Genomic DNA, 12,632 nt, shown 5'->3' with positions numbered 1-12,632 from the left:
AATCTCCCTATTCACTTAATTACAAGATTTAAAGTGTAAATTAATGAGATACAAAGACGTGTGTCAACAAACAATATGGATTTACTAAGTTCGTTTTCGTTTCGGTATTTCAAGCAAACAATATATTTTTTGCATCCACATATTTTTTTAATATTTTATCCCATTCATTGCGACTCTGTGTTCGTGTCAGCATGTAAAAACTAGACACAGATTACGCAACCTATTCTCAAAATATGAATAACTCCCCCCCTGCCTTCATAGACATTCCCTCTTGTTTACCTTCACAACCACTAAATCTTTAACCACCAAAATATTCTTTATAACTCCTTATTTCTTGTTTATATCTATTTTTATCTTTCCTTACCATTTGTACCCTAAAATTTCTCTTAATTCGTCTTCCTCCACACCCATCCTCGCCCTATTTGTAAACTGTATGTATGTATCAAAACAGGAGGTAACAGATTGGAAGATATCTCCAATTACAAACGCTTCCGAGAAAGAATCAATACAAAATCAAGAGGACACGGGTTCAATTATGACTCCATGTTATATATATATATATATATGTATGTGTACGTATCTAAATGATCTATCTAAAATTGAAGATCGTCTTAATTACCATAATCGTTTTTACGTCAAATGAACATAATTACAACACACCAATGCAAGGATGGTACTAATTATTTAAGCGGTGTAAAGAAATAATAGGTACCTTCCACACAGTGGCCAGTGTTAGTATCATTTCTGTTAAAAACGCAAAACCTGAAATATTAGGGAATGTCATTATTCCTTCATATCGACTCCGGCACTTTACTGGAACTCGATTTTATCTATTCAGAAAGAAAGACAAAACTGATGTTTTTTGGATTTGAAGAGACGGAAGTAATATTGCGGAGATTCCATCAACTGAACAAATTAATTAAATATAGAGGTTAATTACTGGATGATTGCTAATTAACTGCGGAAAGAAACAGCTACAGCAATCTTTATTATGCTGGTGTGGAAATATAAAGAAAGGTTTATTGTAAAATGTAAATGTGCTGTCCAGTCTGAGTTGCGACAACTTGAATATATTGTGACATCTCCGTCATTGGCTCTGTATTAATATGTAAGTATTATTAATAGAAACAACACCTACATTGTATAAATTCTGTCATTTTCCTACTGCACCTGTTTGTTTTGATGTGTTCAAAGAAAGTGAAGAAATTTTCCTAAAGTAACGATGTTGTCTTAATCCCCATACGTGTCGGCTGTCATATATGTAATAGAAGTGAGTTGAAAAACTTGCTTTAGCTGACATTACTTATTGTTGTTTTTTTAATACGTCTGGCATTTCGACAATGCTTATTTGTGGGGACCTCCAGACAGAGTTCATGTTATTGCAAACATGATTGTTGGGGTGCTTGGTCGCTGGTGTTTCCAAGTAAACAGCTCCAAATGTGAGTTCTGGATCCTCAACCACCCAGCTTCTCAACATCAACCAATTATTGACCTTTTTGTAGAGTCCTTCCCTTCCATTTCAGCTCCTCCCCATCAGCTTGATGCTCTCTAGGAGCCCCAATCACTGGCTACCTTTGAGCAATTGCTGAAAAAAATTGAAGCAATCGAACCCCATCAAGGTTATTTCATACTTAGGAATTACCTCTTAATCCCTAAGCTTCAATATTTACTCAGGGTCAGCTCATCTTACCGATTCCCATCATGCCTCCAATGCTTCGACAACCTAATCTTTGAGAACCTCGAATGCTTAGTCAATTTCAGACTCTCTCCAATGTCCCGCAAACGGGTTGCATTGCCTATGTGATATGGAAGTCTTGGTCTTTGTAAGTGCTTGTCCCTCTCTCTCCCCTGCTTCCTCACACAGTGCCTAACAGAACAGTGTTACTGTTGTGTTGGACAACAGGAGACTGTGGAGATGTTGAAATTTGGTAAAATATAAACAGTTAGCATTTCCACCAGCTCAAAGATATTGATGCATGTTTTGTTAGCAAGAAAAAATTGATGGATAAGGTCCATTGTCCTGGTAAAGGTTTATGTCAACAATTTCTCACTATAGAAGAAATGTTGTAAAATGTCCATCGTTGAATGTCTTTCATTTAAGTATCCTCGATATTTTATATTTGGCTCTCTTTTGTTTCAGAATATGAGATGACATTGGCATAAATGAAATATTTACCTGAGATCCATCAATATTTATCATCTTTTAAAGCCAAACAGATCATACAGAACAGATATAACCATTCATTATCTAAATCTGTGGTAGAATTACTGTGAAATATTGGCTCTGAACAGAATTTTAATACAAAATGCTGTCAAATTCACAGACTGGAATTTGTATTATAATGATTTGATATTGAAATTGAAGCTGAATTACAAAGGAATTTGCAGCATCTTCGAATATTGACAAAAATCACAGTTGATAGAAATATATCCGAAGAAATTGGAATAAAATATAAAAATAAAGTGAAGGAGAACTTTTATATTTATTGTGGCAAGAGAGAAACAAGAATGGAAGACAAATTGTGTGAGAAAAAGATTAAATGTGAAACAGAGTCTCAAGTTATTGATTTCCCTGAGGATATACAGAAAGAGAAAGGAAAAATGTTATACCACTGTGATATCTGTAATAAATCATTGTCTCAAAAGTGTGGCTTAACTCACAAACTCATTCATACAAGAGGGAAACCATGTAATTCTGACGTCTCTGGCAAATCACTCTCTCATAAAAGCAGCCTCATTAGTCACAAACACATTCATACAAAGGATAAACCATACCACTGTGATATCTGTGATAAATCATTCTCTGAAAATGGCAACCTAACTAAACACAAACGTATTCATACAGGAGAAAAACCATATCACTGTGATATATGTGGTAAATCATTCTCAGACAGTTCTAGCTTATCCAGACACAAACATATTCATACACGTGAGAGGCCATATCATTGTGATATCTGTGGTAAATCATTCCCTGCACCAAGAATCTTAACTATTCACAAACGTGTTCATACAGGAGAGAAACCATATCACTGTGATATCTGTTGTAAATCATTCCCCTCACCAAGTATCTTAGCTAAACACAAACGTGTTCACACAGGAGAGAAACCATACGAGTGCAATATCTGTGGTAAATCATTTTCTGTGAAGCATCATTTAATGATTCATGTACGTATTCACACTGGGTATAAACCACATCGCTGTGATGTCTGTGGAAAATTCTTCTCCCAAAACAGTCACTTAACTGCTCACAAACGTATTCATACAGGAGAGAAACCATTTCGATGTGATATCTGCAGTAAATCATTCCTTGAAAGTAGTGAATTAACTCGTCATAAACGTACTCATACAGGAGAGAAGCCATATCTCTGTGACATATGTGGAAAATCATTCTCTCAAAAAGGTTACTTAACTAAACACTTGGGTATTCATAAACAACAGTAACAAGCTCATTATCTGAATGGAGTTGGTGATAAATGCAGTGCATGATGTTGATTATTTTTTCATGATGATCAAATGAATTTTTCCCACTTTTCCAGTTTCTTCAGTGAATAATTTTCTGAATACTTCCTAATATTCAGAAAACTTAGTGTAGAAACAAACAAGAAAAGACAAATTCACTCATCAAAAAATTGAAAACTACACATTTACTATATTGTGTGAAAATCTGAGATGGTGGGTTTCAAAATTCTTTTTTTGTCCTTGGTTGGAATCACCCATTAGTTATTCTTTATGCATTGTGCAATGCACTCCACACATACACACCTATATGTGTGTATTTATATCTTGGTGTTCGTGTTCAATTCGCCAATTGCTGTCAAGACATCCAAACCATGCTTCTATGAAAGAGAGCTGTTAAGTGATGATGGTGATGATATATATACACACATATGCATGTACAGAAGCATGCATTAACCCACACCCATCATAAACTCTTTTTGTATTCATATTTATCTCAGAGGAGTTATTATCAAGTCCTCACTCGGTATTTGTCAGAACAGTTTTACTGCTGTGTTGGACAACAGAGCATTTTAGAGATGTTCAATGTTGGTAAAATATAGAATGTTGGTTTAAATATAGAATGTTGGTTTAAAGATATTGATGCATATTTTGTTAGCAGAAAAAAAAAACAGGTGGATGACTTCCATTATCCTGGTAAAAGTTTCTATCTACAGTTTATCAATTTAGAAGGAATGTAATAAAATGTCTTTCGTTTAAGTATCCTTGATATTTTATATTTGGTTCTCTTTTGTTTCAGAATATCAGATGACACTGCCATAAAAGAAATATTTACCGGAGATCCATCAATATTTATCATCTTTTAAAGCCAAACAGATCATACAGAACAGATATAACCATTTATTATCTAAATCTGTGGTAGAATTACTGTGAAATATTGGCTCTGAACAGAATTTTAATACAAAATGCTCTCAAATTCACAGACTGGAATTTGTATTATAATGATCTGATATTGAAATTGAAGCTGAATTACAAAGGAATTTGCAGCATCTTCGAATATTGACAAAAATCACAGTTGATAGAAATATATCCGAAGAAATTGGAATAAAATATAAAAATAAAGTGAAGAAGAACTTTTATATTTATTGTGGCGAGAGAGAAACAAGAATGGAAGACAAATTGTGTGAGAAAAAGATTAAATGTGAAACAGAGTCTCAAGTTATTGATTTCCCTGAGGATATACAGAAAAAGAAAGGAAAAACATACCACTGTGATATCTGTAATAAATTATTCTCTCATAAACATACATTAACTACACACAGACGCATTCACACAGGAGAGAAAAAATATCAGTGTGATATCTGTGGTAAATCATTTAATCAAAATCAGAACTTAACTATTCACATACGCATTCATACAGGAGAGAAACCATATCAATGTGATATCTGTGATAAATCATTTTGTCGAAAAGGCGATCTAATAAGTCACAAACTCATTCATACAGGAGAGAAACCATATCAGTGTGATATCTGTGGTAAATCATTTCGTCGGAATTGTGACTTAACTGCTCACAAACACATTCATACAGGAGAAAAGCCGTATCACTGTGATATCTGTGGTAAATCATTCTCTCAAAAAAGTAGCCTAGCTAATCACAAACGCATTCATACGGGTGAGAAACCATATCAGTGCGACATCTGTGATAAACCATTTGCTAAAAATGATGATTTAAGCAGGCACAAACGTATTCATACGGGAGAAAAACCATATCACTGTAATATCTGTGGTAGATTATTTTCTGATTGTTCTGTCTTAGCTACACACAAACATATTCATACAAAGGAGAGGCCATATCATTGTGACATCTGTGGAAAATCGTTTCCTGCACCAACAATTTTAAATAGACACAGACGTTCTCATACAAGAGAGAAGTTGTATCACTGTGATATCTGTAGTAAATCATTCCCTGCACCTAGCTTCTTAACTATACATAAACGTATTCACACAGGAGAGAAACCATATGAGTGCGATGTGTGTAGTAAGTCATTTTCTGTGAAGCATCACTTAACTACACATACACGTATTCATACTGGAGATAAACCACATCACTGTGATGTCTGTGGAAAATTCTTTGCTCAAAACAGTCACTTAACTGCTCACAAACATATTCATACAGGAGAGAAACCATTTCAGTGTGATATCTGCAGTAAATCATTTCTTCAAAATAGTGAATTAACTATTCATAAACTTTCTCATACAGGAGAGAAGCCATATCTCTGTGACATATGTGGAAAATCATTCTTTCAAAAAGGCTGTTTAACTAAACACTTAGGTATTCACACACCACAGTAACAAGCTCATTATCAGAATAGAGTTTGTGATAAATGCCGTAGAATATTTTTTCATGATGATCAAATGAATTTTTCCCACTTTTTCAGTTTCTTCAGTGAATAATTTTCTGAAGACTTCCTAATATTCAGAAAACTTACTGTAGAAACAAACAAGAAAAGACAAATTTACTCATCAAAACTTGGAAACAACACATTTACTGCATTGTGTTTATCAAAACCATCGAAATTCACTGAATAAAAAATTACGCATGATACAACCAAAAATATATTCTCCTTTCCAAGAAGCTATCACATTATATTTTGTATAGTTACATAAATATATCTTTAGTGTGAGGTAACTTTCCTCTGTGATATGTTTAATAAAGCTTTCTTTCTCCAGATATACATATATATATCATCATCATCGTTTAACGTCCGCTTTCCATGCTAGCATAGGTTGGACGGTTCGGGTGGGGTCTGGGAAGCCAGAAGGCTGCACAAGGCCCAGTCTGATCTGGCAGTGTTTCTACAGCTGGATGCCCTTCCTCATTTGATTTATTTCCAGAAGAGAGAAAGCACACACTTTATTTATTTGACATTATGAGTAAATTACTGAGACACATATTCTCTTCAATCTTGTTATAACATCACTTAAAATGTTAGAAATCATAGACTGGTGTCATCATCACCATCATCATCATTTGATATCTCATTTCCAAGCTACCTTGGATTCTGCACTCTTTGAAACTCCAACTGTTTCTACATTTGATTTTACAGTCTCTGAAGATGTTTCAAGGATCCTTCTTGCTCATTTATTTAGACACTGTAATCATGGATGGCAATTCATTCTAACACCAATCACTTTACACAGTGACCTGGGACAGTAAATGGACACTTAACAAAATTCCAAAATACAGATATACAGCATAGTCTCCATGTCTGGCAACAGATTAACATCCATTTTGCCCTCCTAGCATCCATGCATGTATCTTCTCTAGCTCTGTATGTTACCAACCGTGTGGTTCACAATCTGATAGCTTTAGCTTCTGGACATTTCTCTCCCTATGTTATGTATTCTGCATCTTCTATACATTGTTTCATGTATCTTACATATATCCTGGTTTAAATGTTATTATGGATATATCCCACCAAGGGACCAATTCTGATGTTGGTTTTGATTTCTACAGTTTTATCATTTCTTTTATTTCTAGTATGATTCCTTCATGACTTGAGGGTTAAACTGAATGTTTATTTGCAAGTATGAATGTAACCTTAAACTTGATATAAATGCAAAATGAATGACGTAATTTGTGAATCATCATCATAGTCATCAGTGTTTTATTGTCCATTCTACATGATGGTATGGGTTTGATATGTCTGTTACACAAGACATTCTTTGTAAATATTCTTAATTACCTGAAATTGAAATAAATGTGGTGTTGCTCTTCAATTATTCTCCTGTTATTCTAAATGTAGAACATTTAACCAAAACTTGTCCTGACACAACCATAAACTACAGAATTCACAGACTTGATCAATGTCTGATAAAAGTTACACATTTTCCAAACTGATCTTCAAAGATGCTTACTTTGTATTTATATAATTTGTTGACATTATTTGATAGTAAAGGGGGTAAAGACCCCCTTCGGTCATGAATGACCATGGGATTGCACCTAGAAAGTTACCCTCCTAGACACAAGTCCGGGCAAGGTTGTTTATGGAAGACCAGCAGTCGCCCATGCATACCAGCCTCCCCTCTCCACGCCACCAGTGTTATCCAAGGGAAAGACAAAGGCTGATACAGCTTGGCACCTGTGACGTCGCAACTCATTTCTACAGTTGAGTGAACTGGAGCAACGTGAAAATAAAGTGCCTTGCTCAAGAACACAACAATTAGATATTATAGGTTATGATGAAGTGAATGAGAGATGAATGATAAGATAACTTTATACATTAAATGCTAACGATGGTGGTTATGTAGTAAAGATGTGATGTAACCAATAGGTTGATGGTAGCCAAGCGAGAGGCAGTCTAAAGAAAATAATTATAGCGAACCACGGCATTACCGGTACTTCATTAACTCCAAAGTAAATAAAAGGATCAGCAGGCCCTGGTAGGAATCGAAATCACAAAGTAGATGGACAAAACTAAATAATGCCAACAATTAAATCAAGAATTCCAGTATTTCTAGCAAATCGTTGGATTACAAATGACAAGCATTAATTAATAAATATTAATTACTAACATTCGCTCAAGGCCACACATTTTGGGGAAGTTCTGGATGGATTCAATCTACAACAAAGATAAAGACCAATGTAGTGGGATTTGAACCGAGAACATATATGGATGTAACTTAATACCAAATATGCTATCCACCACCCATAAATGGTAGAGAGCAGTGTTAATGTAGCTTCTTTGGTAACAAAACAAGACTTTGGTCTTGTTGATGGAAATATACCAGTAATACTTTCCAGATGTCAGGAACACAATTTATAATTAATGGACATAAGGACAAAAACTTTACTGCTAATTTACTTGTGTAGATGTAACATTCTCAGGAAATTCTTACTATTTAATACAAGACATTGCAATCACATCTGGATGAATGACTCTCTACTGTTATGTTAGATATGAAGACAGTCTCAGTGATAGACCAGTTGGTATTATAAAGTCTCCCTTCCATATTCTTCAAACTTAATGGCAGCTCTGTTCTCCTTCACTTAAGAATAGTGTTTGAGTTTGTAATGAAGTTTCACTCTGGTCATGTTGTTCTAAATATACCGCTAATACTTTCCAGACGTCAGAAATACAAACTGTTTATAATTAATGGACATAAGGACATCTTCACTGCTGCTAATTCAGTTGATGTAAGTGGAATGTTGAGTATATTCTCCGCAAGTCTTATTATTTACTGCCAGATATTCCAGTCACGTCAGCATCACTGATCTTACTATACTACATCACTTGTTGCTCATCTTCTGCACAGTATGTCACCACATGTCACAATCCTTTGTAAGGTTCACCTTCTTGAGATCAATCTTTGTTCCTTCGTCCTATGTCTATCTTGGACTCTCTCTTCCACAGGTTCCATTCATCAAGCCAAGTGCACCCCTGGTGGTACATAAAGAACATCTTTTGAATGTTGGACCCCACAGGCAAAACGGCTGAGTTCCTCTCAAGTGTTGAACCACACAGAGTCAACGACCAAGATGTTTGGCATTACGTTGTGTTTGAGAAGACCCATCAAGCCAAGCAAAGTCACAGTCTTGGCAGATACCGATGTCATTATAATTGGCACCTGTGCCAGTGGCACGTAAAATCACCCATTACATTCTCGGAGTTGTTGGTGTTAGGAAGGGCATCCGGCCATAGAAGACCATTCCAAATCAGACCGGAGTCTGGTGCAACCACCCAGCGTGCCAGCCCAGTCAAACTGTCCAACCCATGCCAGCACTCTGAGGGAAAGGCCCTTTCTTACCGTCAAAGGGAGCAGCTCCCTGATTTTTATCCAGCCTGTTCTTATTCTAGCAACTATGCTTATCAGACCATCTTCCTCCACTGCTAACATTTTTATATATATTTTTGTTAATTACCTTTATTAACCCTATTGACATTAATTCTACCTCTATTAATCAGGACATGAAATCAAGTTGAAACGATATTAACAATTGTAATTTTATTTCGAATAACAATACCAAATCGAGTAATGTATTTCTGCAGTGTAAGGGAGATAACCGTTAAGATCCTTTTTTATTTTCATTATAAAGGTACATCGATGACTTTTAAAGATAATTACCCTAATAACAAGATATGTCCTAGCAAAACTGTTTGATTAATAATTCCATATGGTTAGCAGATCAAATTCAACCTCCCTCATCAGTTTTGTGAAGTTATAGAAAAGGATTTCCCAAGAAATTCAAGATACTATTCGATTATAAACTCACGCCGATTTAGGATAGGATTTTCTAACAAAAAATCTTTCACAAATCATCTCTTTGCATAATAATAAGTTGTTAAATACAAATCCACTTAATGACAATACTAACATTAATTTTTTTAACACTAACCATTCTTTAAATAATATTAACAGCGGGGTTATTGTTTCTGAAGTCAACTCCAATCGCATTCGTTTTCATAGCAGTAATTCTAAGACAAGAAACTCTATTTATCAATGTACAATTACTTCCGGTTCTGATGTTATTATTATTTTTTTTTAATATAGGTAGTTCTTCATCTCAGTTGTCCAACAAAATGTCTAATCATTACTCTACATTTAGACATACCAATAAACGTAATAATACTGAGCTGAGTAAATTAATCTCGTATCTAAAAGATCATAATAAACAATTTGATTTGGAATGGAATATTCTCTTTATTTCTTTACCGTATGAAAAAAGTTAATCCTTTTTGCTTGCTTTGTAGTAGTGAAATGTTTTTCATCCTATTCTCAGAGAATCCCCTTGTAAACACATTTATCGATGCAAATATTGGCAGAAGCATATCTGTAGTTTCTAGAAGTGATTTCGACCTTTGACTGTCTTCTTACATTTCACTTCCACTAAATATATCTACTTCCATGCCTTTAAGCTTTATTCTAATTCACCTATCGCTCTATATCTCTCTCCACTATTTAGTTTTCTGCTAATTTCTTTCTTTCTTTCTCCTCCTCCTCTTTCTATAAACTACCTTTGACATGGTATCTACTAACAGTTTTTAAAAAAAAACTTGATAGTGTTCCCTTCATCATATATGCAATCAACATATTCTCTTAGAATGTCTTATTGGTGCATTTGGATTCTTTCTTTCCCTGATGGGAAGATTGCATTGTTTTATACCATTTTATACCTTCTGGAATAATACCAATGTTGTCTTCGAAACATGTCAGAAGTAAAAGAATTTGAATAACATCTCCATTTATTTATTCATCGATATACACACACACACACACACATATATATACACAGAGAGAAAAGAAAGAGGCTTGGAGAAGCCATTATGAAAGACTGCTGAATGTGAAGAATGAACGGGAGGAGGAGAGCCTTCCAAATGTTGACCCAGTAGAGGGATCAGCTATCCAAATAGACAGCTCCCTAGTAGTTAAAGCAATTAAGGGTATGAAGGCAGGAAAAGCCCCTGGCCCATCAGGAATCACTGCTGAGATGCTTAAAGCATCTGGTGGTGTGGGCTATGGCTTAGTCACCCGCATTGTAAACCAGGTACTACATAACAGAGTCATACCCAATGACTGGCATAGCAGCACCATAGTTAACTGCTACAAAGGTAAAGGTGATGCTCTAGATAGGAATAACTACAGGGGTATTAAACTGCTGGATCAGGTGATGAAGGTCAGAGAGGGTCATAGTCCATCTAATTAGGGAGAGAGTCTGCTTAGATGAGATGCAGTTTGGTTTTGTTCCGGGTAGAAGCACCACTGATGCCATATTCCTGGTTCAACAACTGCAGGAGAAATACCTAGCTAAAGATAAACCCCTCTACTTAGCTTTTGTGGACCTGGAGAAAGCCTTTGACAGGGTTCCCCGACCCCTTATCTGGTGGGCAACGTGGAAACTGGAGATTGACGAATGGTTGATAAGGGTTGTACAGGCCCTATACAGAGAGGCCGTTAGTAAGGTTAGGATTGGCAACGAGTATAGTGAAGAATTCCAGGTCCGCCAAGGTTCAGCCCTTAGTCCCCTTCTATTCATCGTAGTCCTCCAGGCAATAACAGAGGAATTCAAGACAGGTTGCCCCTGGGAGCTCCTCTATGCTGATGACCTGGCCCTCATAGCAGAACTAGAAAAGAAATTTCGGGTGTTGAAGCTAGGTTTAGGATCAAATGTAGCAAAGACCAAAGTTACAGTAAGCAGAAAGGTGAACTCATCACACACACCCTCGGGCAGGTGGCCCTGCTCGATCTGTAGAAAAGGTGTAGGTAGAAACTCCATAAGATGTACCCAGTGTAAGCTATGGATGCATAAGAGGTGCAGCAACATTAAAGGAAAATTAACTGAGAAGATAGCTTTCATGTGCAGCAGATGCACAGGGGCAATAGACACCACAGATACTCAGAAAACAGATTCCATCACACTCCAGGGGGAGAAACTAGAAGTAGTTGATAGTTTCTGCTACCTAAGTGACCAAGTTAGTAGTGGAGGTGGATGCTCAGAGAATGTCATCACTAGAATACGAATAGCCTGGGAGGGTTTAACTCCCAATTCCAAAATTGGGAGCTAAGCCAATCCTCGAACTGGACAGCATTGCATCATACCAAAGATCCCATCTTCGCCATCTAAAATAAGGACACAGTACTGCAGTAGTCTGGGTTTCAAGGGCCTGCAATTGTTCAACATCCCGCCAGGCAACCTTAGAGATCTACATGGTGTTGATGTCGATGTTTCCAAGGAATGTCTGGACAGGTTTCAATTTGAGATACCAGATGAACTCACATTACAGCAGGAGACACAAAGAAGAGCAGCTCTGTCCAACTCACCACTTCACTAAAAACAATACTGGAAGCAACATCAGTGTAGCTAAAAATATGGTGTTGCAAAATTCTTATTACACAGTTACATCTTTGATGTCTGGAATACATTTAGGGTTGTGTCTCATCTTCATACACAGAATTTTGATGTTCTTGGTAAAAACATTTCATCTTTGTAGAAAACATTTCATCTTTCTAGTCATAGCAGAAACCGGTGTTACAAAACTGGCACCTGTCCCAGTGACACGTAAAAGCACCTATTATGCTCTCGGAGTGGTTGGCATTAGGAAGGGCACCCAGCTGCAGAAACCATGCCAAGTCAGACTGGAGTCTGATGCAGCCCCTCAGCTCTGGTTAAGCCGTCC

General features: G+C 36.2%; 2 protein-coding genes across 2 annotated transcripts in view; both read left to right on the top strand.

Annotated features, from left to right (window-relative positions):
* Window positions 1-176: 176 nt before the first annotated feature.
* Window positions 177-7,363, top strand: LOC115222943 (zinc finger protein 271-like). The gene is made up of 2 exons (XM_029793345.2): window positions 177-1,108; window positions 4,256-7,363. The coding sequence occupies exon 2, from the start codon at window positions 4,624-4,626 to the stop codon at window positions 5,806-5,808; it is 1,185 nt and encodes a 394-aa protein (XP_029649205.1). The 5' UTR covers window positions 177-1,108; window positions 4,256-4,623; the 3' UTR covers window positions 5,809-7,363.
* LOC115222790 (zinc finger protein 271-like) overlaps window positions 1,388-12,632 on the top strand; it is a 54,689-nt gene continuing 43,444 nt past the window's right edge. The window contains exons 1-2 of the mRNA XM_036511769.1: window positions 1,388-1,439; window positions 2,891-3,265. Of these exons, the coding sequence (XP_036367662.1) occupies window positions 1,388-1,439; window positions 2,891-3,265 (427 nt within the window). The remainder of the gene's footprint in view (window positions 1,440-2,890; window positions 3,266-12,632) is intronic.

Source organism: Octopus sinensis, linkage group LG21, assembly GCF_006345805.1.
Source record: "Octopus sinensis linkage group LG21, ASM634580v1, whole genome shotgun sequence".
Classification (NCBI taxonomy): Eukaryota; Metazoa; Mollusca; class Cephalopoda; order Octopoda; family Octopodidae; genus Octopus; species Octopus sinensis.
The sequence above is the reverse complement of the archived record's forward strand: the minus strand, read 5'-3'. Positions and strand labels throughout refer to the sequence as shown.